General features: G+C 44.8%; 1 protein-coding gene across 2 annotated transcripts in view; it reads left to right on the forward strand.

Moving 5' to 3' along the window:
* The window catches only part of LOC106611225 (neuronal PAS domain-containing protein 3), a 478,408-nt gene that overhangs the window by 428,705 nt on the left and 25,213 nt on the right, over positions 1–24,490 (forward strand). For both annotated transcript variants that reach the window (XM_014211204.2, XM_014211210.2), the window contains one exon: positions 23,454–23,572. In XM_014211204.2, the coding sequence (XP_014066679.2) occupies positions 23,454–23,572 (119 nt within the window). The remainder of the gene's footprint in view (positions 1–23,453; positions 23,573–24,490) is intronic.

A 24,490-nucleotide genomic window follows, 5' to 3' on the forward strand; every position in this document is an offset into this window, starting at 1 on the left:
GTTCTGTCAGCCAGGAGAGGAGAAGAGCTAGCGTCTTCTCTCCCAGAGAGCCTGTTCCTGTCCTCACCTTCCCAGCCACGCCAGTCATCCTGGCTGATAGACCTGCTGGAGCTGCTTATAAAGCATGCATACACGCACACTCATGCCCTCTCACACCGTCGCTCCCAGCCACAGTCAGCCAGAGGGGAAGTCAGAGAGGCCCGGGGTCTGATATGCAGCCAGGCTGACTGGTGCTGGAGTAGAGGAAGACAGAGAGGCCCGGGGTCTGATATGCAGCCAGGCTGACTGGTGCTGGAGTAGAGGAAGACAGAGAGGCCCGGGGTCTGATATGCAGCCAGGCTGACTGGTGCTGGAGTAGAGGAAGACAGAGAGGCCCGGGGTCTGATATGCAGCCAGGCTGACTGGTGCTGGAGTAGAGGAAGACAGAGAGGCCCGGGGTCTGATATGCAGCCAGGCTGACTGGTGCTGGAGTAGAGGAAGTCAGAGAGGCCCGGGGTCTGATATGCAGCCAGGCTGACTGGTGCTGGAGTAGAGGAAGTCAGAGAGGCCCGGGGTCTGATATGCAGCCAGGCTGACTGGTGCTGGAGTAGAGGAAGACAGAGAGGCCCGGGGTCTGATATGCAGCCAGGCTGACTGGTGCTGGAGTAGAGGAAGACAGAGAGGCCCGGGGTCTGATATGCAGCCAGGCTGACTGGTGCTGTAGAGGACAGAGGCTGGGGGTGGAGGACTGGCAGGTTGGTTGTGTTGGGGTCATGTGTGCTCAGATGTGATACTCTTACACAGGGGCAGCTGTCACAGATTTGTATCTACCATCCCACCTGCCTCATTTATAGTCTGCTGGTGAAATTGCTCTCTTTTAGATGTCCTGTAGCCAAGAGTCCTTATTGGTCTTTGGTGGTTGGATGGAAAGACAATACCAGACCAGTCGTATTGTGGACTAGGCTATACGTGTGTGAAGGGTACATTTCACAGACGTAGAGGGGCTGTATGTTTGCAAGTGTTGTGAAGAGTTTAACATGACTAGTTTTAATGGTGAATACTGTAGCTAGTGGCTGGTGACAGTTGATCCCCTCCCAGTTCATTCCAGCTCTGTCTAGCAGCATCACCCGGCTTTGGTTGTTCTCTCTCACGTCTCCCTCTGATTGAGAATGCAAAACCTAGCAGCATCACCTCTGATTGAGAATGCAAAACCTAGCAGCATCACCTCTGATTGAGAATGCAAAACCTAGCAGCATCACCTCTGATTGAGAATGCAAAACCTAGCAGCATCACCTCTGATTGAGAATGCAAAACCTAGCAGCATCACCTCTGATTGAGAATGCAAAACCTAGCAGCATCACCTCTGATTGAGAATGCAAAACCTAGCAGCATCACCTCTGATTGGGAATGCAAAACCTAGCAGCATCACCTCTGATTGAGAATGCAAAACCTAGCAGCATCACCTCTGATTGAGAATGCAAAACCTAGCAGCATCACCTCTGATTGAGAATGCAAAACCTAGCAGCATCACCTTTGATTGAGAATGCAAAACCTAGCAGCATCACCTCTGATTGGGAATGCAAAACCTAGCAGCATCACCTCTGATTGAGAATGCAGAACCTAGCAGCATCACCTCTGATTGAGAATGCAAAACCTAGCAGCATCACCTCTGATTAAGAATGCAAAACCTAGCAGCATCACCTCTGATTAAGAATGCAAAACCTAGCAGCATCACCTCTGATTGAGAATGCAAAATCCTAGCAACAACACCCCTCAATGGTTGTTGTCTCTCTCTGATTGAGAATACAAACCCCCAGCCTTTTGTTCATCTGTCTCTCTGTCAGTACGAGAATGTCTTCAATTAAATAAACATCATTGTTTGTTGTGATGTCCCTTCTCTCTTGTCTATAGATACAGTCAGTCTATAAAGCAGACAGTGCTTATGTTGCTCAGAATGGACATGCTAATGGAGTTATGGAAATGTGGTGTCTTGTGTACTCCCTGGGGAATATGATATTTGCTGTCCAATATGTATTATTTGAAACAAAGATTTAAGGATTTAGAGCTTGATTTTCATGTTGGTTATTTTCAATAATAAGATAGGAAGTGGGGTTGCTGCTAGTTTCCTGTGACTCTGAGATATGGGTGGTTGCGTCCCAAATTGTACCCTATTGCCTATGTGCCTATATGTGTCCGGGTCAAAAGTAGTGCACTAGATAGTGAATTGGGTGCCATTTGGGGCACAGACGTGGACTGTTCAGAACAACTGTTCTTTATTATTATTATAAAGTCCCTTAGGTGATCCCACGGCACAAACATGCTGTCGTAATTCCAACAAACTAAAGGCAAAGAGAACTGGGTAATGCATATTGAAATATATTATTTTATTCATGCAATTTCCAGAATGAAGTCAGAATGAATTGCAAACAACCTATATCGCACTATTGTCTTTACTACTGTAAGTGTAACTGGGATTGCATGTTGTATTGAAAGTGGTTGGTTTGCCTAAATATATGAAATAAATATAACTACCTATGTGAATTGAGTTTGGTGCACAGTTCTACTGTCGTTTGAACAAAGCTTGTACTGTAGGTGAAGTGAATAATTTACCCTTGGTTTCATAATTCAACACTGATAAAGCTTCTAACAGGGTAAAACTCGGAATACAGTACCTGTTCATTTTCTTCTTGCAGGTCAGAAGTTACTAGCAATTGAGAAAGTACCTATCAGTCCATCAGATAGATTCTCTGTCAAAGCATCAGTGTGGGTGTTGATGAACTAGGCATCATAAATAAAGGCCTACCCCGCTCCCTTGATCGCTAAGGCAAATGTTTTTTAATCATCTGATGTGTTCATTTATCCCAGGGCTTTAGCCTTAAATTACACCTCTTGCTAATGCATAACTTGATTTTAAAAAATGTAGAAATAAAAATGCCCATCAATCATAGCTAGCCTTCGTCTGGCATCAAGTCTTTCATAAAAAGATTCACTATCTACTGTATTTTTCTTTACATAGCACAGAATATATTGTCTTTTATGTTATGGTTATACATTTAGTTTTAACCCAGACTATTCATACACCACACTTTTAGATATGCAACTGGTGTGTATTGATGAATTATTACTTTTATTCTTGCTTGGGTTATTCATCAAATGAACCCTTGTCAACAAAGTCATTTTCCCCGCTGTGCCTCTTAAAAGACTAGCACTTTTTATATCAAATCTGTCACTTACAGTTGACAATAACTGTGCTCAATAATACATGTTTATTCTTAATGCAGATCAATGTCAGACAAGAAAGGCATTTGAAACACCGTTGGTCTGAAAGCCGACATCTCAACCACTCTGTACTGTGATTAGGTGGTCCTCTGTAGCTCAGTTTGTGAGCATGGTGCTTGGAACACTTTCCATATGTAAAATATATGCAGTTCTTCTGCAATTTTTTTTAAATATATATATATACAGTATATATATTTCCCTCAGAATGGACTCAATTCGTCAGGGCATGGACTCTACAAGGTGTCGAGAGCGTTCGACAGGGATGCTGGCCCATGTTGACTCCAATGCTTCCCAAATTTTGGTCTATTTTTTCCCTCCCAACAGTCATCTGAAGTGTTACTTTCCTCATGGGATGGTGCTCTATAGAATGATAAAATGTGATCATTAAATATGCAAGTTTGAAGGCTTTGATTAACATTTAAGAGCTCTTATAAGAAAAATTATACACTGAGTGTACAAAACATTAGGAACCACTTCCTAATATTGAGTTGCGACCCATTTTGCTCTCAGAACACCCTAAATTTGTCGGGACATGGACTATAAGGTGTCAAAAGTGTTCCACAGGGATGCTGGTCCATGTTGACTCCAATGCTTCCCACAGCTGTGTCAAGTTGGCTGGATGTCCTTTTGGTGGTGGACCATTCTTATTACACACGTGAAACTGTTGAGCGTGAAAAACCCATATATATAATTATTTAGGTTGCAGGTGCAGCCAATTATTTATCATTATCCTGTGTGTCTGGGTACGACAGACACCTCTGACAGCTAGTTGACTGTACTTGAAGACAATGGTAACTGCAGTAACCCCTCCAAAAGGGAAAGCTGTCAAACTCTCATCTCCCACATTAGTAAAAGGACTAATAAACGCTTTTGAAACATCTGTACATTTCACCATCACTCCTCCTAGTACCCGGAGCCGCTCCCAGCAGTTATCAAACCGCTCGGCTCAGCGCCTATATACGCAAAACAATCCCTAAGGAGCAACAAAGAAACTAATGACAGCTTAGCTGGCCTACAAGATTGAAAATTCTGTCTCAAAGAAAGTACAAGATCACTGGAGAAGGAAGGTATCAGAGCTTTGAAAGACAAAGAAAGGATCAAGCAGTCTCTAGACTATTAGAAGCCGGTTTTATTTAAGCTTATTTGGCTGATAAGGTTGTCAGAAAAGGCTTTTTATCAGCCGAGTGTTGTAGGCGCAAGGCATTACCACACTGCTCTGTTCCCATGCAGTGTAGAGGGACAGAGAGTGCTGCAGTGCTTTGTGGGAAAGGCTTTTGATAAAGATGCCACATGTTTTCACACAGGAGGAAAAGCCACTTTGGAGTTCAGATCTCTGATGTTAAACGGTTTAGAATAATGATACCCTGTCAGAGTGGAGACCCTCTTGTTTATATATTGGCTTTGTTTTCCTACCTAGACAAAGCTTTATTGTGTAATCTGAATATTCTCCTTTGTTTTAGGAATTGTCATATAATTGCTCTGTATAAAATAAATACCTGGTCAGACAAGTGATAGCTTGTTAAGACAGAGTTTTTTTGTAACTTCCTTCCAGGAAGAGAAAGGGAAAACAAAATAGAAGCCATTGCAGTCACTCTGCCTTGCTCTGTTTAAAAAAGCAATTTAGTTATTTTTCCAGTTTGTGGAAATGACAAACCATGTCTCTTTGAGTATACGCAGAGGGCAGAATAGCAAATACAAAGCATGTTGACAGAAAACACAAGCAAATAACATATTGTATGACTCCACTACCAACTCCTCACTCACAAATAACGGCCTTCTAGAATTGTACATAGGGAGTGTTAGCTAATCAGACATGAAATATTGGTATTTCTGAATGACTGTGTCTAACTGGGTAGGAATGCATTTGTATTCTGTTGAGCTCTTATATGCAAGATGGGTCACTGTGTTTCTCAGGCATTTATTCATAGAAAAGGAGCCTCTGCAATCTGACTCACCTCTCTGGCACCCCTTTTAAATACATATTTTAGATCACTCACAGGAGTAAATAATGGCTTATTTGCAGCTTTGTGTACTATTTAGACTGCCCACTCTCTGAGATTAATTGCTTTTTGTTGGGCCTAAATTTCATATATATATATATATATATTATATATATATTTGTTTAACTAGGTGCTTATAAGAGCAGGTGGTATATAAGATGTCTACTCCCAATAAACTGGGAAATTATCACTCCTGCATTTTCCTCATGGCACAATTTGTCAAACCTGCTGATAGGAAACAAATTCTATTCATAAGGTCCCCCCCTCTCCCCTCAGCACCGATGTGATTTGGTAGCAATTCAATTATAGTTTTGTGAGATAGTGAGTCCAGAGAGAGAATCCAGGCTGACAAGAAATATGACAGGACAGTTACAGAGTGTTTATGCAATTAAACTTTCACTGACAATACCTGGCGAGTGATGAATGCCTGGGCTGAGGTTTGTGTGCACAAGTAATGCCCCACTAGGATGGCACATTATTCATTATTTTACAACTGCTCTGATCTTCCAGGGTTGGCTGGGAGCTGTTGCAGGGAGGGAGAAGAAGTGAACGTTTGGAGTAGAGGGAGAGAGAAGGAGAGGAGGTAAAAAGAGAGGGAGAGAATGAGGCAGGGTAAATAAAGAGTAGAGAGAGCTGAGGGAAAAGCGAAGTAGAGGGTAGAAAGAGGGCTTAGTAGAGAAAGGGTGTGGAGGGGTGGAGGCTATGAGGGTGGGGGAAAGGCTTGAGTTGGGGGAAAGGACTGAGTGGGGGAAAGGACAATGGAGGAGAAAGCTTGGTCTATCGTTGAGAGGACTGAAAACGTATTCTGTGTACACATACATGAATACAATCCAATTCTCAGGCAGTTTGCATTTAATTTGTTATCAGACAGTTGACATGTAGATCCTATTTTAATAGCGTAAAAATGAAAGCTACTCTTTATCTAATTGAATCAGAATATTTTCCATTGGCGAGACTGACTATGTACATGGGATGTCAATATTCATAATTGCATGATGGTGTGTGGAGTCTGTTCCCCTAAGACTCCTGTAATGATGTATTGCATCTTAAATAAAAAATAAGCCCAGATTTGTGTGCTAGCTAGCAAGCCCTCAACACTCCTTGCATCTCAAATGGCACCCTATTCCCTATGGCCCCTGGTCAAAAGTAGTGCACTTTAAAGGGAATAGATTGCCATTTGGGACGCAGCCCTACTGTCTACACCTTCATCCAGTCTTTCTCTTCCACCTTAATCGATGTGGTCTTCAGAAGACCATTAAAAGAAGGGGAACAAAGGCATAAAGCAGTGTCCAACACAAACACACATTAATAATACACATCTGTCTATTCTGTGGAGAAAAATCACATTTAACTCCAGAAAAACCCTATGATCTCCTTAGCTTTACCTGCGTAGTGAAGTACAAAGCCACAAGATATACAATAATGTCATGGTAATATGCAGACTAAAGACAGCGGTGAAAATGGAAAGAGAAGTGATCTATTGGGAGTCAAGCACAGTAAGGATTACTTTGTATGATACGGTAGCTTCTCTTTTTATATTCAAGTTAACAAGGATGTTGTGACCTTGTAAAGACGTTTCTTTCTTTACTTTGTCACTGGCATCTTTTGCCAGTTATCAGCCGTACAGACATAACCTAACCCTGTGAATGTTATTAGTGTGTTAGTCAATGGTTGGCATTCCACTAAGGGTTTCACCGACACCGGTCCGTTTGTCCACAGATCAGAACTTAGGTGAGGTGTTCGTTTTAATTCATCATTGGTCCTTCAAAGTGTAAGTGTATCTCCTTTGTTGTGCGTTGGTTCTCCACAGATAATTAGGTCTCATATTTCAGCTAATTCCACTTGAAAACTGGTTGTAGCCACCTGCTACTTTTGTATGGGTCATTTTTGTCTTGTAAGATCTCCGTAGACTGATGCGGCTCATGAAGAATGAGAAAATGTCTCTTGTCTCCACAGTGTCCTTTGTGCACTTGCCTAACATTTGAATTGTGTGTGTGCAACACACTCTCTCTGAAACACACACACATTCTCTCTCTCACGCAAACATCGTGGTGTGATAGGGATGTGTTGATTTTTAGGTGTATATGGATCTGAAAGGAAAAGTAATTCTATTAATTCAAAGTGAATAACAAAGAGTACCAGGCCTTTCCCCATGTTGTTCCATTCATTCAACCTGCTAGTGTTTTGTTCTTCCTTCATAATTATTTCCCAGTCAGATCCACACTGATTTCCTGGTGGACCTGTGTACCTCAGACTAACTTATAAAACAACGGAGCTAGGATAATTCACAATATTCCTCTGGGGGTGGTGTTCTCTGTTTTGTCAAGGACATTTTTATTACAAAGCTGATGGAATTTGCATATTAATTCATTTCTTTCAATTTTTAAGATTTAATGTTGTCAACATGTATCAGTGCAAGGCTTTGACAGAGCTGCTGAAATGGGTCAGTGAAGCTTGAACATTTTGGAGTGAAGCAGCCATCTGCAACCTCCGAGCCCCCAGTGCAGAGCGCTCTCTGTCTCTCCTGCAACTTGATTAAAGAAAAGGACTTTGACCGGGGAGGGGTGGCGGGCAGAAAGAAAGAGGGGAAGGCTAAAATAATATGCCAATATCTATCAACTTGCTTTGAGGGCTTTCTTCCAAATTAGAATGCCATTAGGGGCCGTCGATTCATAAACTGCATTTCCATGTTTGGTTCCCGACATTGACCTTTAGAATTCAGTGGCTGAGCCTCTTTTTATTACATGTTGTATGAGTCTTTTAGGTGCATTAATTAGTTTCTTCATTAGCAAAAAAATAAAAATCAGTTTTAAGATAAAGACAAATGCGATTTTCCTTTTAATACCTCAGTTGTTCTTATTGATATCTAGTATTATCACATCAGTGGACCAACCATCTGCAGCTCAAGCTTTGACCTAGTTATTCTCCTTCTGACTCAGTCATGAGGGAAGTCCAGTCCACTCTCCCGCGTGATTATACATCTTTCCTCAGCAGCAGAACATTGATCAACTTAAATGGCAGGAAATGTGCACACCAGTTTTCAGAACAGTTTTCACAGTCATAAATAAATACAAATCCCTAGCTATCTCTATATTTTTCATCTGCTATAGCCAGTACTGTACTAGGCACTACACAGTAAGTAGCATGGCAGCCCTGTCTCTGTTTATCATCCCCTGTTCATTAGTTGTGACTGGGGTCTCTGTCTTGACAAGTGTTATTGCTGTTCCGTCCTGTACGCCTACTCTGTCTGAGCCAGTACAATCTCCCTCCACCTCCCTGTGATCTAGCCAGGCATCCAAACTGAGTTCACTATGTTTCACTGTTGAACCGGCGTTCAGTCTGGTTAAAGCAGGCTACCTGTGATTAGCAGCGGGCCAGCAACCTCGTAACATGCAGCCATGACAGGACACGCTCAACCATCATCTCCACCATCTCCCCCTGCACTGTGATGTCACACTCAGGGTGGGCTGTTATGATGAGGGAATCGTATCCAGAAATAACAGAGATAACCGAGATAACAAAGATAAGAAGAAAAAACACACACACACCTGCATCTACTCTGTCTAGCTTTGTATCTGACACCCACCACCTCAACCTCACCTCTCTTTCATTTCAAATCACGTAAGCAGCAAAGTCAGAGGAGAATAACAGAACAGAACTGTCCACTCTGCTCCTCTGCTGGGTGGGTGAGATCACGTCTGTGTCCCAAATGACAACATATTCCGATAGGGCTCTGGTAAAAAGTAGGGAATAGTGTGCCCTTTGGGACTCAGACTACCTCTCAGCGTAGACATGGGGCCACAGTGACCTGCAGCTGATAACAACTGGCCTGCAGTGTCACCGCGTCACCCCCATTACCATATTAATAATGGATGGGCACGGGCTGGGGATGCCTAGGGGAACATGGGCTTAGCTGACCGCTGGGTATGGCAGTGTGTATACACTGGGACAGGAAGGAGCTCTCTTGGAGAACACTGTTTGAGTCATCATTTACAGGCCTTGTCTTGAATGTCCAAGACAAATGTCCCTTCAGGGTCAAAAAGGTTAATCTTATCTTAACTTGTCTAGATGGACATCTTTAGGTTTGGGATAACTCTAATCAGTGTATGGAGGGTCTTCATAATATCACAAGTCAAGTCTCATATTTTCAGCAGCCAGCAGGTGTGGCCTGGGTATCTAAAAACTTTCATCTTCAGTTTTTTGAATGACCAAGCTTCTTATTTAGCCTTTTTTTCATTTGAATAGACTCTTGTAAAAAAGCATAGTTGGTTAATCAACAACAAGACCCCTGGTCTTTTTCCATTCACGTTGAGGACTATATGGCAGCCACCATAGCTCCCTGACTAGAATAATACATTCATTTGAAAGGACATATGTCAATTTGAGAGAAAACTTTGTCAATTAGAGCACTTTTAAAGAGTGTTTACACTCTGGATTTAATTATCATTCACTGTTTGGGGCCTTTCACTTTTATTTCCTAATTGATCTGCTGCATTTATTGTTATTACGTTATTTGCCTGTAAGCACGCCTCACGTTGCCTTCATCTAGACTTCTGCTGTCTGCACCTTGACATGCTGACTGCTGACATGTTGACTGCTGACATGCTGACTTCTGACTGCTGACATGTTGACATGCTGACTGCTGACTGCTGATGTGCTGACTGCTGACATGCTGACAGGCTGACTGCTAACATGCTGACTGCTGACATGTTGACTGCTGACATGCTGACTTCTGACTGCTGACATGTTGACATGCTGACTGCTGACATGCTGACTGCTGACATGCTGACTTCTGGTATGCTGAGTGCTGACATGCTGACTGTTGAAATGCTGACTGCTGACTGCTGACTTCTGGTATGGTGACATGCTGACTGCTGACATGCTGATATGTTGACATGCTGACTGCTGACTGCTGACTTCTGGTATGCTGAGTGCTGACATGCTGACTGTTGACATGCTGACTGCTGACATGCTGACTGCTGACATGCTGACTTCTGGTATGCTGAGTGCTGACATGCTGACTGCTGACATGCTGACTTCTGGTATGCTGACTGCTGACATGCTGACTGCTGACATGCTGACATGCTGACATGCTGACTGCTGACATGCTGACTGCTGACATGCTGACAGCTGACTGCTGACATGCTGACTGCTGACATGCTGACTGCTTACTGCTGACATGCTGACTGCTGACATGCTGACTGCTGACTGCTGACATGCTGACTGCTGACATGCTGACTGCTGACTGCTGACATGCTGACTGCTGACTGCTGACTTCTGGTATGCTGAGTGCTGACATGCTGACATGCTGACTGCTGACATGCTGACTGCTGACTGCTGACATGCTGACTGCTGACATGCTGACTGCTGACTTCTGGTATGCTGACTGCTGACATGCTGACTGCTGACATGCTGACATGCTGACTGCTGACTGCTGACATGCTGACTGCTGACATGCTGACAGGCTGACTGCTAACATGCTGACTGCTGACATGTTGACTGCTGACATGCTGACTTCTGACTGCTGACATGTTGACATGCTGACTGCTGACTGCTGACATGCTGACTGCTGACATGCTGACTTCTGGTATGCTGAGTGCTGACATGCTGACTGTTGAAATGCTGACTGCTGACTGCTGACTTCTGGTATGGTGACATGCTGACTGCTGACATGCTGATATGTTGACATGCTGACTGCTGACTTCTGGTATGCTGAGTGCTGACATGCTGACTGTTGACATGCTGACTGCTGACATGCTGACTGCTGACATGCTGACTTCTGGTATGCTGAGTGCTGACATGCTGACTGCTGACATGCTGACTTCTGGTATGCTGACTGCTGACATGCTGACTGCTGACATGCTGACATGCTGACATGCTGACTGCTGACATGCTGACTGCTGACATGCTGACAGCTGACTGCTGACATGCTGACTGCTGACATGCTGACTGCTGACTGCTGACATGCTGACTGCTGACATGCTGACTGCTGACTGCTGACATGCTGACATGCTGACTGCTGACTGCTGACATGCTGACTGCTGACTGCTGACTTCTGGTATGCTGAGTGCTGACATGCTGACATGCTGACTGCTGACATGCTGACTGCTGACATGCTGACTGCTGACATGCTGACTGCTGACTTCTGGTATGCTGACTGCTGACATGCTGACTGCTGACTGCTGACATGCTGAGTGCTGACATGCTGACTGCTGACATGCTGACTGCTGACATGCTGACTGCTGACATGCTGACTGCTGACTGCTGACATGCTGACTGCTGACTGCTGACATGCTGACTGCTGACATGCTGACTGCTGACTGCTGACTTCTGGTATGCTGAGTGCTGACATGCTGACTGCTGACATGCTGACTGCTGACTGCTGACATGCTGACTGCTGACTTCTGGTATGCTGAGTGCTGACATGCTGACATGCTGACTGCTGACATGCTGACTGCTGACATGCTGACTGCTGACTGCTGACATGCTGACTGCTGACTGCTGACATGCTGACGGCTGACATGCTGACATGCTGACTGCTGACATGCTGACATGCTGACTGCTGACTGCTGACATGCTGACTGCTGACTTCTGGTATGCTGAGTGCTGACATGCTGACATGCTGACTGCTGACTTGCTGACTGCTGACTGCTGACATGCTGACTGCTGACTGCTGACATGCTGACTGCTGACATGCTGACTGCTGACATGCTGACTGCTGACTTGCTGACTGCTGACTGCTGACATGCTGACATGCTGACTGCTGACATGCTGAGTGCTGCGTGCTGACATGCTGACTGCTGACATGCTGACTGCTGACTGCTGACTGCTGACATGCTGACTGCTGACTGCTGACTGCTGACTGCTGACATGCTGACTGCTGACATGCTGACTGCTGACATGCTGACTGCTGACTTGCTGACTGCTGACATGCTGACTGCTGACATGCTGACTGCTGACATGCTGACTGCTGACTGCTGACATGCTGACTGCTGACTGCTGACTGCTGACATGCTGACTGCTGACATGCTGACTGCTGACATGCTGACTGCTGACTTGCTGACTGCTGACATGTGCTGACATGCTGACTGCTGACTGCTGACATGCTGACTGCTGACATGCTGACATGCTGACTGCTGACATGCTGACATGCTGACTGTTGACATGCTGACATGCTGACTGCTGACATGCTGACTGCTGACATGCTGACTGCTGACTTGCTGACTGCTGACATGCTGACTGCTGACTGCTGACATGCTGACTGCTGACGTGCTGACTGCTGACGTGCTGAGTGCTGACATGCTGACTGCTGACTGCTGACATGCTGACTGCTGACATGCTGACTGCTGACATGCTGACTGCTGACATGCTGACTGCTGACTGCTGACTTGCTGACTGCTGACATGCTGACATGCTGACTGCTGACTGCTGACATGCTGACTGCTGACATGCTGACATGCTGACATGCTGACTGCTGACATGCTGACTGCTGACTGCTGACATGCTGACATGCTGACTGCTGACTGCTGACATGCTGACTGCTGACTGCTGACATGCTGACTGCTGACTGCTGACTGCTGACATGCTGACTGCTGACATGCTGACATGCTGACTGCTGACATGCTGACTGCTGACATGCTGACATGCTGACTGCTGACTGCTGACATGCTGACTGCTGACTGCTGACTGCTGACATGCTGACTGCTGACATGCTGACATGCTGAGTGTTAACATGCTGACATGCTGACTGCTGACATGCTGACTGCTGACTGCTGACATGCTGAGTGCTGACATGCTGAGTGCTGACTGCTGACATGCTGACTGCTGACATGCTGACATGCTGACTGCTGACATGCTGAGTGCTGACTGCTGACATGCTGAGTGCTGACATGCTGACTGCTGACTGCTGACATGCTGAGTGCTGACATGCTGACTGCTGACATGCTGACTGCTGACATGCTGACTGCTGACTGCTGACATGCTGACTGCTGACATGCTGACATGCTGACTGCTGACTGCTGACATGCTGACTGCTGACATGCTGACATGCTGAGTGCTGACATGCTGACTACTGACTGCTGACATGCTGACTGCTGACTGCTGACATGCTGACTGCTGACTGCTGACATGCTGACTGCTGACATGCTGACTGTTGACTGCTGACATGCTGAGTGTTAACATGCTGACATGCTGACTGCTGACATGCTGACTGCTGACATGCTGACTGCTGACTGCTGACATGCTGACTGCTGATATGCTGACATGCTGACTGCTGACTGCTGACATGCTGACTGCTGACATGCTGAGTGCTGACATGCTGACATGCTGACTGCTGACATGCTGACTGCTGACATGCTGACTGCTGACATGCTGACTGCTGACTGCTGACATGCTGACTGCTGACATGCTGACATGCTGACTGCTGACTGCTGACATGCTGAGTGTTAACATGCTGACATGCTGACTGCTGACATGCTGACTGCTGACATGCTGACTGCTGACTGCTGAAATGCTGACTGCTGATATGCTGACATGCTGACTGCTGACTGCTGACATGCTGACTGCTGACATGCTGACTGCTGACATGCTGAGTGTTAACATGCTGACATGCTGACTGCTGACATGCTGACTGCTGACATGCTGACTGCTGACTGCTGACATGCTGACTGCTGACATGCTGACTGCTGACATGCTGACTGCTGACTGCTGACATGCTGAGTGTTAACATGCTGACATGCTGACTGCTGACATGCTGACTGCTGACATGCTGACTGCTGACTGCTGAAATGCTGATATGCTGACATGTTGACTGCTGACTGCTGACATGCTGACTGCTGACATGCTGACTGCTGACTGCTGACATGCTGACATGCTGACTGCTGACATGCTGACTGCTGACTGCTGACATGCTGACTGCTGACATGCTGACTGCTGACATGCTGACTGCTGACTGCTGACATGCTGACTGCTGACATGCTGACTGCTGACATGCTGACTGCTGACATGCTGACATGCTGACTGCTGACATGCTGACATGCTGACTGCTGACATGCTGACTGCTGACATGCTGACTGCTGACTGCTGACATGCTGACTGCTGACTGCTGACATGCTGACATGCTGACTGCTGACATGCTGACTGCTGACATGCTGACTGCTGACATGCTGACATGCTGAGTGCTGACATGCTGACTGCTGACATGCTGACTGCTGACATGCTGACTGCTGACATGCTGACTGCTGACTGCTGACTGCTGACATGCTGACTGCTGACATGCTGACTGCTGACATGCTGACATGCTGAGTGTTAACATGCTGACATGCTGACTGCTGACATGCTGACTGCTCACTGCTGACATGCTGAGTGCTGACATGCTGAGTGCTGACTGCTGACATGCTGACTGCTGACATGCTGACATGCTGACTGCTGACATGCTGAGTGCTGACTGCTGACATGCTGAGTGCTGACATGCTGACTGCTGACTGCTGACATGCTGAGTGCTGACATGCTGACTGCTGACATGCTGACTGCTGACATGCTGACTGCTGACTGCTGACTGCTGACATGCTGACTGCTGACTGCTGACATGCTGACTGCTGACTGCTGACATGCTGAGTGCTGACATGCTGAGTGCTGACTGCTGACATGCTGACATGCTGACTGCTGACATGCTGACATGCTGACTGCTGAGTGCTGACATGCTGACTGCTGACATGCTGACTGCTGACATGCTGACATGCTGACTGCTGACTGCTGACATGCTGACTGCTGACTTGCTGACTGCTGACATGCTGAGTGCTGACATGCTGACTACTGACTGCTGACATGCTGACTGCTGACATGCTGACTGCTGACATGCTGACTGCTGACATGCTGACTGCTGACTGCTGACTGCTGACATGCTGAGTGTTAACATGCTGACATGCTGACTGCTGACATGCTGACTGCTGACATGCTGACTGCTGACTGCTGACATGCTGACTGCTGATATGCTGACATGCTGACTGCTGACATGCTGACTGCTGACATGCTGAGTGCTGACATGCTGACATGCTGACTGCTGACTGCTGACTGCTGACATGCTGACTGCTGACATGCTGACTGCTGACATGCTGACTGCTGACATGCTGACTGCTGACTGCTGACATGCTGAGTGTTAACATGCTGACATGCTGACTGCTGACATGCTGACTGCTGACATGCTGACTGCTGACTGCTGAAATGCTGACTGCTGATATGCTGACATGCTGACTGCTGACTGCTGACATGCTGACTGCTGACATGCTGACTGCTGACATGCTGAGTGTTAACATGCTGACATGCTGACTGCTGACATGCTGACTGCTGACATGCTGACTGCTGACTGCTGACATGCTGACTGCTGACATGCTGACTGCTGACATGCTGACTGCTGACTGCTGACATGCTGAGTGTTAACATGCTGACATGCTGACTGCTGACATGCTGACTGCTGACATGCTGACTGCTGACTGCTGAAATGCTGATATGCTGACATGCTGACTGCTGACTGCTGACATGCTGACTGCTGACATGCTGACTGCTGACATGCTGACTGCTGACATGCTGACTGCTGACATGCTGAGTGTTAACATGCTGACATGCTGACTGCTGACATGCTGACTGCTGACATGCTGACTGCTGACTGCTGACATGCTGACTGCTGACATGCTGACTGCTGACATGCTGACTGCTGACATGCTGAGTGTTGACATGCTGACTGCTGACATGCTGACTGCTGACATGCTGACTGCTGACTGCTGACATGCTGACTGCTGACATGCTGACTGCTGACTGCTGACATGTTGACATGCTGACATGCTGACTGCTGACTGCTGACATGCTGACTGCTGACATGCTGACTGCTGACTGCTGGCATGCTGACTGCTGACATGCAGACATGCTGACTGCTGACATGCTGACTGCTGACATGCTGACTGCTGACTGCTGACATGCTGACTGCTGACATGCTGACTGCTGACATGCTGACTGCTGACATGCTGAGTGTTGACATGCTGACTGCTGACATGCTGACTGCTGACATGCTGACTGCTGACTGCTGACATGCTGACTGCTGACATGCTGACTGCTGACTGCTGACATGTTGACATGCTGACTGCTGACATGCTGACTGCTGACTGCTGACATGCTGACTGCTGACATGCTGACTGCTGACTGCTGGCATGCTGACTGCTGACATGCAGACATGCTGACTGCTGACATGCTGACTGCTGACATGCTGACTGCTGACATGCTGACTACTGACTCAGGTGTGTCTCCAGCTTAGATACATATGTCATCTCTTAAACAGAGAGTAGGGTTAGAGAATGTTTTAGGGAAAACCATTGGAAGTTTAGTTTTGTAAGAAAATACAAACAGGCCAGTATATAAAGGATATATTTCTGAGTATACCCTTTATGAGTGTATTTATACTCATATTTGGTCATGCTGTTGGTGTCACATTGACACTACAGAGAGGAGGGTTTGGAGAATGTTTTAGGGAAAACCATTGGAAGTTTAGTTTTCAAACAGGCCACTATATTAAAGGATTTTTCCTTGTTCCTGGTTTAGTCATGTTGTGGTACTTCAGTGTATATTATTCAGGGTATATCATATAGAAATCACTCTGGTACAAAAGTATTGTTCTGGTACAAAATTATTGTTTTGTATGCTCTCCTATTTTTAGATTAAAAAAATAATGTTGTGTTTTCAACCAAGGTATATGACCACTTAATTTAACTATATTAAAGGTGGTCCATATTGAGATTTTTTTTAATCATCAATTAACTTAATCATTTGGTTTAGAAAAAAGAATATTTCAACATATTTGGTTCTATTTACCTTAATTTATCTTTACAGAAGAATTGTGAAATCAGCAAAGTGGCCTGCCACACACAATGATGGAGAGCGAAATAGATTTTCATGGAAACGCAGATAATATATTATTGTAATATTGTATTAGAAGCTAAGAGGTGCCTATTGAACGGTCTCAGGTAATATATTATTGTAATATTGTATTAGAAGCTAAGAGGTGCCTATTGAACGGTCTCAGGTAATATATTATTGTAATATTGTATTAGAAGCTAAGAGGTGCCTATTGAACGGTCTCAGGTAATATATTATTGTAATATTGTATTAGAAGCTAAGAGGTGCCTATTGAACGGTCTCAGGTAATATATTATTGTAATATTGTATTAGAAGCTAAGAGGTGCCTATTGAACGGTCTCAGATAATATATTATTGTAATATTGTATTAGAAGCTAAGAGGTGCCTATTGAACGGTCTCAGGTAATATATTATTGTAATATTGTATTAGAAGCTAAGAGGTGCCTATTGAACGGTCTCAGGTAATATATTATTGTAATATTGTATTAGAAGCTAAGAGGTCCCTATTGAACGGTCTCAGGTAATATATTATTGTAATATTGTATTAGAAGCTAAGAGGTGCCTATTGAACGGTCTCAGGTAATATATTATTGTAATATTGTATTAGAAGCTAAGAGGTGCCTATTGAACGGTCTCAGGTAATATATTATTGTAATATTGTATTAGAAGCTAAGAGGTGCCTATTGAACGGTCTCAGGTAATATATTATTGTAATATTGTATTAGAAGCTAAGAGGTGCCTATTGAACGGTCTCAGGGGGTGCTGTAGGGAGAGCACAGCTCTACAACACGTATGATACATATTATTCTTTCTTTTTTACATTTTTTAATTTTTTTCTCATTTAGCAGACGCTCTTATCCAGAGTGACTTACAATAATGAGTGCATTCTATACTTTTTTTTTCTTCTTACATGTTACATTCCACTATCTGTCTCTGTGGCATTAAATGATGATGAATGGCATCTATTGGCCACCGTTTAAAGGGATAGTGCAATATTTTGGCAAGTAAGCCCATGCCAGCTGTAGCTGTAAACCTCTAGTCATTGCATTAACATTAGTTAGCAGTGGTTTGTAAAACTACCTACAACTTCCTTCAAACTGCACACATAGTATCCATGAATTCATCTGACTCACACTATTCTTTTAAGCATGATTTTGACCATGATTCAACAACAAATAATTATATTCTCCACTGTCACCCTCCCCCAATTATTAGTTGATATCTTGTTGAATTTGCCATACAAAATTTTGAAATGATTACGTTATTATTTATTTATTATTTATTTTATTTTCACTCTGCCTGAAATGATATATGGTTTATATGTATGTTTTTAAGTAATTTATAGTATCTCCTGGGAGTGTAGGCTACAGAGAGACTGGGACAAGATGAGGGGAGACATGCACACGTGACAGTGCCTGACGCCATTTCTCCTGTCACCCTGTAATTATTAAAGCTGCCAATGCAATACAAGTCCCTCTCTGTATGTTTCACATCCCACTCACACTTATATACACACACACACACACACACACACACACACACACACACACACACACACACACACACACACACACACACACACACACACACACACACACACACACACACATACTATCTCTCCCACACAGACAGGCAAGCTGTATTTAAAAATCACCCTCTACCTATCAATATGGAGCCAGCCAGCAGTGCCTTCCAATTAGTACAGGGACTGGTGCATTATCTATCATTACTAATGTACAGAGACGCACTCGTTCATCAGAGCAGGGCCAGACAAGGACCTCCCAGTGTCTGGAGATGGAGAACAGACACGCTGAGCCATGGGCCATACACTTTATCTTGATTTATCTGTACGTTAAACGCTTGACTCTTTGAATTGGTACTAATATTTATATAAATGTATTAGGAATATTAGCAAGTGGAGTAGGGGAGCCTCACTTAGGCCTATAAGTCATATTAGCATGTAGCTTGTAGCAGTGTCCTGCTTTGTAGGAGCTTCCTCCTCTGAGTTGTCCCTGATGTGTAGAAATGGTTTGGTGATGGTGACGGGGGTTGTCAGGGGGGGGAGTGGGGCGACGGGGGGCTAAATGATGATGGTCAACACTCACCATCACAGCACAGAAAGTAATACTTTTAAAATCTCATCACTTACACACAGAGAGGGCTCATTAATCGAGACCGGCAGACCCCTGCCAAACCATAAATAATGCTCACAAATGTTTATTCATTTTTCTTTTAAAGAATTATTCTAAAAGGTGTCATTTTTCTATGAGATCCAGGGCTTGACGTTTCTAGTTTCACATTTCACTCCAAAGTGCCCTGGCACTTGATGTTTGGTTTGACTGGTACTCTACATTTAAATGAGGTTGGCTTCATTCACTTCCTCTCACGCTGTAGGCCTTGCCCTCTTTGTACTATCAACATAAACATGCATAGATCGCAATACTGTGGGAAGCCTAACCACACTGTTAGGTGGTAATCGCTCTATAGTTTTTACATGTATTATAACCCTATAACAGATACATACTGTATATCATTATTCTCCTATGCGGTGTATCAACCGTTCATTGGTCTCTGTGTCCCAAATGGCACTCTATCCCCTATAAAGAACACAAGGTATCCCTGATAATTCTCCCACTCCGCACTCTAATACCCAGAGTAATGCTCCAACAGAGCTCATATTAGCATTAGTTTCATGAAGAAAGTATTGCAATGGCGTCCGACGTCTCTGACTCGTAAATTGCCCAGTCTATAATTCACATTCACATCATAACCGCTAACTAACAGAAGCCCACTGGTGGTGAAACACACCACAAATGAACCTGATTGGTTGCTTTAGTTAGACGTCAGTAGGGTGAAACTAGATTCCTGTGCTTTTAAGGCCAGGCGGTTGGTTGGCTCGTGCCTTCCCTAATAAAAATGCTCAGTTCTAAGAAGCTCTGATCTTGTGTTTTAGTAAAATAGAACTCTACAGCTGACTGGCAGCTCTGATCTATAGCATTTAAGTGTATGTTTTGATCTCTCTGCCTTTGATTAAAACTAATGAGCTCATTTAATTCAAAATGGGAATCTGTGATAAGAGAAATAAGGTTGATGTGATTGGATTAGAGAGGCAAATTAAACTCTTAGAGCTGCTACTGCTTCTGCTGCTTATGCAGTGTATTAAACCGCTGTTGGTGTATTCTGCTGTGTTAGTAATTCATATTTAATCAGAAGAAATTAAATGACTAAATATAACATGGCTCTGGCTTCTCTCCAGTGATAAAGGACTGTTTGTATTTTAAATGACATTTAATTCCTCAGTAAAGAAGAAAAAAAAAGATAACGTCAGCAGCAGCCGCCACCACCGCGCCCCCACCAGCCTCCTCGCTGTCACCCCTCCCTCATCGCTCCATCCCCACCCTCCATACTGATCATGTTGTTTCCACTTCTACAGAGCCTCACTGCAGCCTTGTTATATGGAGAGTAGCAGAAAAATGGATTTTCCAGGTGTGCTGTTTTAGTAATCCCATTTCAATGTGATCTCCTAGCCTGGTCCATGGCTGAGTTGCCTGTGAGCAGGGCGTTGTCATATCACTGTCTGTCTGTCTGTCTGTCTGTCTGTCTGTCTGTCTGTCTGTCTGTCTGTCTGTCTGTCTGTCTGTCTGTCTGTCTGTCTGTCTGTCTGTCTGTCTGTCTGTCTGTCTGTCTGTCTGTCTGTCTGTCTGTCTGTCTGTCTGTCTGTCTGTCTGTCTGTCTGTATCTAATGTCCTATATCTAATGTCCTGTCCTAAGCAGGGGACAGAGACAGTCTGGGAGAGACACACACACGCACGCACACACACACACACACCCACACATACTTTAAATACAAAAATTTACAAAAATAGGATCCAAACACTTCTAAGGTCCCTGTATGCATGGCACTCAAGGGTACAGAAAGCACCTCTTCTCCAAACAGCTTGGCTGCCCACGACAGCTGAAACAAAGCAGTACCTAGCCAATTGCTGTGCCTTCGTTTTTGTCAGGCCCACAATGTGGAGGCCACGCACTGCGAGCCTGTGAACGTGGCCAAGACGGCCTCCATCCGAGGCTGTCCCAGCGCCACGAGGGGCTGGTACTGAAGCAGCTTCTCAGCAAACACCTGCTCCATGTAGCCGTCCAATGAGCAGCCCACTTCCAAAATGAACACCTCCCCCTGGCCTCCCCCTACAACAACAATATCTGGTGTATTTAGCACACAGGAAAACACATCATCATCAACATCAAACCAGCTTCCTATTACTTGTCTCACCTCACTGGCGATCAGGTCAAAAAGGCGGTCATGTCTAGCAATGTACAAATCCTTGTATGAACAGCAGCAATTCACATCATGGGCAATGGACTTGTTGGTATAACTTGCAGCATCGCCTTAACAGTAAAGGTGAGAATGTCCTCGCCAACGGCAGCATTCTGGTGCATGGAATGGGAGACAGAGTGGTCAGCACAGTCCAGAGCAGTGAGTTTCCCCTGCAGCCTCAGGACAGTCCAGTGTTGCAGTAGCTGCATCCATCTGATACCAAGGAGTGTTGTCCTGGATGTAGGATGGGATCTGTCCTGGATGTAGGATGGGATCTGTCCTGGATGTAGGATTAGATCTGTCCTGGATGTAGGATGAGGTGTTCCATCATGGTGACAGAAGCCTCCACAACAACAACACAATCTGCCACAACTGCATCAGAGGCAGTCACTGTCTCAGTTTCCATATCAGTCTGTGTCCACCTGAGCTCCACTCCAGTCGAGTTGCACAGGTTGTTGAGGTCCGGACAGTTTGACCAGACTTCAAAACCCGCAGCACGAGCCTTCCTCCTGAAGCCCAGGAAGTTGTTCTCAGTGTCCCTGGCCAGTGGAACCTTCCTCCTCCGTAGGTCCAGAAGGAGGGAGGCTTTGGCTAACTCCTTAACTGTCACATCGTCACTCAGGAAGACTTTCTGCCTGTCCGTCAAACCTGTCTGTCTGTCTGTCTGTCTGTCTGTCTGTCTGTCTGTCTGTCTGTCTGTCTGTCTGTCTGTCTGTCTGTCTGTCTGTCTGTCTGTCTGTCTGTCTGTCTGTCTGTCTGTCTGTCTGTCTGTCTGTCTGTGTTCAATTCTCCAGGAAGTTGTCCTCAGTGTCCCTGTCCAGTGGAACCTTCCTCCTGCTACCAGACTGTTGAATCAGTCTGGAAGCAGTGTAAAGCCACTCAATATTCGGGACACCTAAACCCCCTACTCTTTGAGCCAGTAAGACAACGTCACGTGTGGTGTGTGTATTTAAGCATAGACACTTTGTCACCACCTGAACAGCTTTGTTATTCACTCCCCTTAGATCCTTCTGTGGGATAAGCAGATGTTGAATCTTTGCTAGGGCCACCCCTCTCACAGCTTCTAGCTTCATGACCACAGGCAAAGGGGAAATGTCAGTCATAACACACAAATCACACACACAGTCAGGGAGACCAGGAGGGGCTAGCATGTCTACGTCTACAGTATATTATCTCCTCTGATGGGTTGAATATTTGGAATATGCATTTGATTATTAAGCCTTGAGTGACAAGAGTTTCACCTTTACCTAATTGGTATCCTTGTTATGTTCTGTTGAAGAGACTGACTGACCTCATTGGTTATGGGGTTTTAATGTGATGATCTATGTTTAGAATTGACTTGAGATTGTTGAACTTTGTTGAAGCAAGGTTGAATATCTTTGTTTACTATTAGATTAACTCTGCATACAGTATAAAATAAAATAAACTTGAGTTAACTTTAATAGGTATTCCATTACATGAAATTGCAATATTGTACTTGGAAAATGAATACTACACTACAATGAAGAGAAATATGCAGTTGACTTTTAAACTGCCGCTGAACTTCCAATAAAATGTTTTCACCAGTTATGGTGTTAGACCTAACAGTACGCTATTACAGAACATAATGTAATTAAAACATTGTTTACTGGTAATGTGTTGTTTTTATTTAGGTGTGCTTTTTCCATTAGACGGTTACCTGGGAGATGATAGAAACTCAATGAAAAGTTATTACAGCTAGCCTGTCTTACCAGCTGGAGTTTTTAATATCACCCCATCTGTCCTGGGCTTTACTACAAAACACACAGATTTATTGGCCAAGTAATGTTAAGTAATTGTGTGTGTGTGTGTGTGTGTGTGTGTGTGTGTGTGTGTGTGTGTGTGTGTGTGTGTGTGTGTGTGTGTGTGTGTGTGTGTGTGTGTGTGTGTGTGTGTGTGTGTGTGTGTGTGTGTGTGTGTGTGTGTGTGTGTGTGTGCGTGCGTGTTTGCCTCCACAGTGGAGTCGACCAGCCCCAGCCTGCTGCCCCCAGACAACATTCTAGAACGCTCCTTCTTCATCCGTATGAAGTCCACACTGACCAAGAGAGGTGTCCACATCAAGTCTTCAGGGTATAAGGTAAGACCCAGAGGCACGGTGGCCGAGCCACAGAGATCCTAGAATTCACACCCCCACCACCGTATGTTGTTATATATGTAATTCTACGGCCTAGCCCTGTAGTAAGAGCGGGGTTATAGACTCTCATAAGGAACTAGTCTGGAATCCAAACTGAATATGGCTCTGTTTTACTATTGTTTTAGAGTGATATTCAGTTTGCATTCCAGGCTTTTTCTAGTATGTAAATATTATTTTGTATTTCAGTTTGAGTTGTGAAAAAGAGAGAATGGCCATAACTACCATGACTATCATACTCAGCATGACATAAACATGTTTGCTGTCGGTGTTAACATACTGTATGTATAGAAAAAGAGTCACGCAGGCTCAATATTAAGTTGATACGATGTATGGCTTGTGGGGGCTTTGGGACAGAGAGATATGATTAAGGCTGATTCTTTGAGCAGCGAGAACACACAGGGACGAGCCCAGCCTCATCCTGATGCCCCTCTCGCTCTCCAAAGATCTCCATATCATCTATGTCTCTCTGTCAGTGTCTCTGGCCTCATTCTGGCTTCGTCACACCCTAATGCACTTTGTGTTCTCAAGGGTGGATCCAACAGCAGTGGCGTGGGGTTGGATATATCTCTTCAATCTCTTTATTATATTGTGTTTCATTGGTCTTGGACTGTGAGGGGAAAAAATACATTTAAATATTTATTTATTATAAAAAATGGAAGGTAATTGCTGCCTATGATATTGAACTAAGGCTGTGTCTGAGAGAGAGAGAGAGAGAGAGACAGAGAGAGTGAGAGAGAAGGTGAGAGAGAGAGAGAGAGAGAGAGAGAGAGAGAGAGAGAGAGAGAGAGAGAGAGAGAGAGAGAGAAAGAGTTTCAGTCCAAAAGCAGTAATAGAGAATCTTAAACACAAAATAGCGAGGGT

The sequence above is a fragment of the Salmo salar genome, chromosome ssa09 (assembly GCF_905237065.1).
Source record: "Salmo salar chromosome ssa09, Ssal_v3.1, whole genome shotgun sequence".
Lineage (NCBI taxonomy): Eukaryota > Metazoa > Chordata > Actinopteri > Salmoniformes > Salmonidae > Salmo > Salmo salar.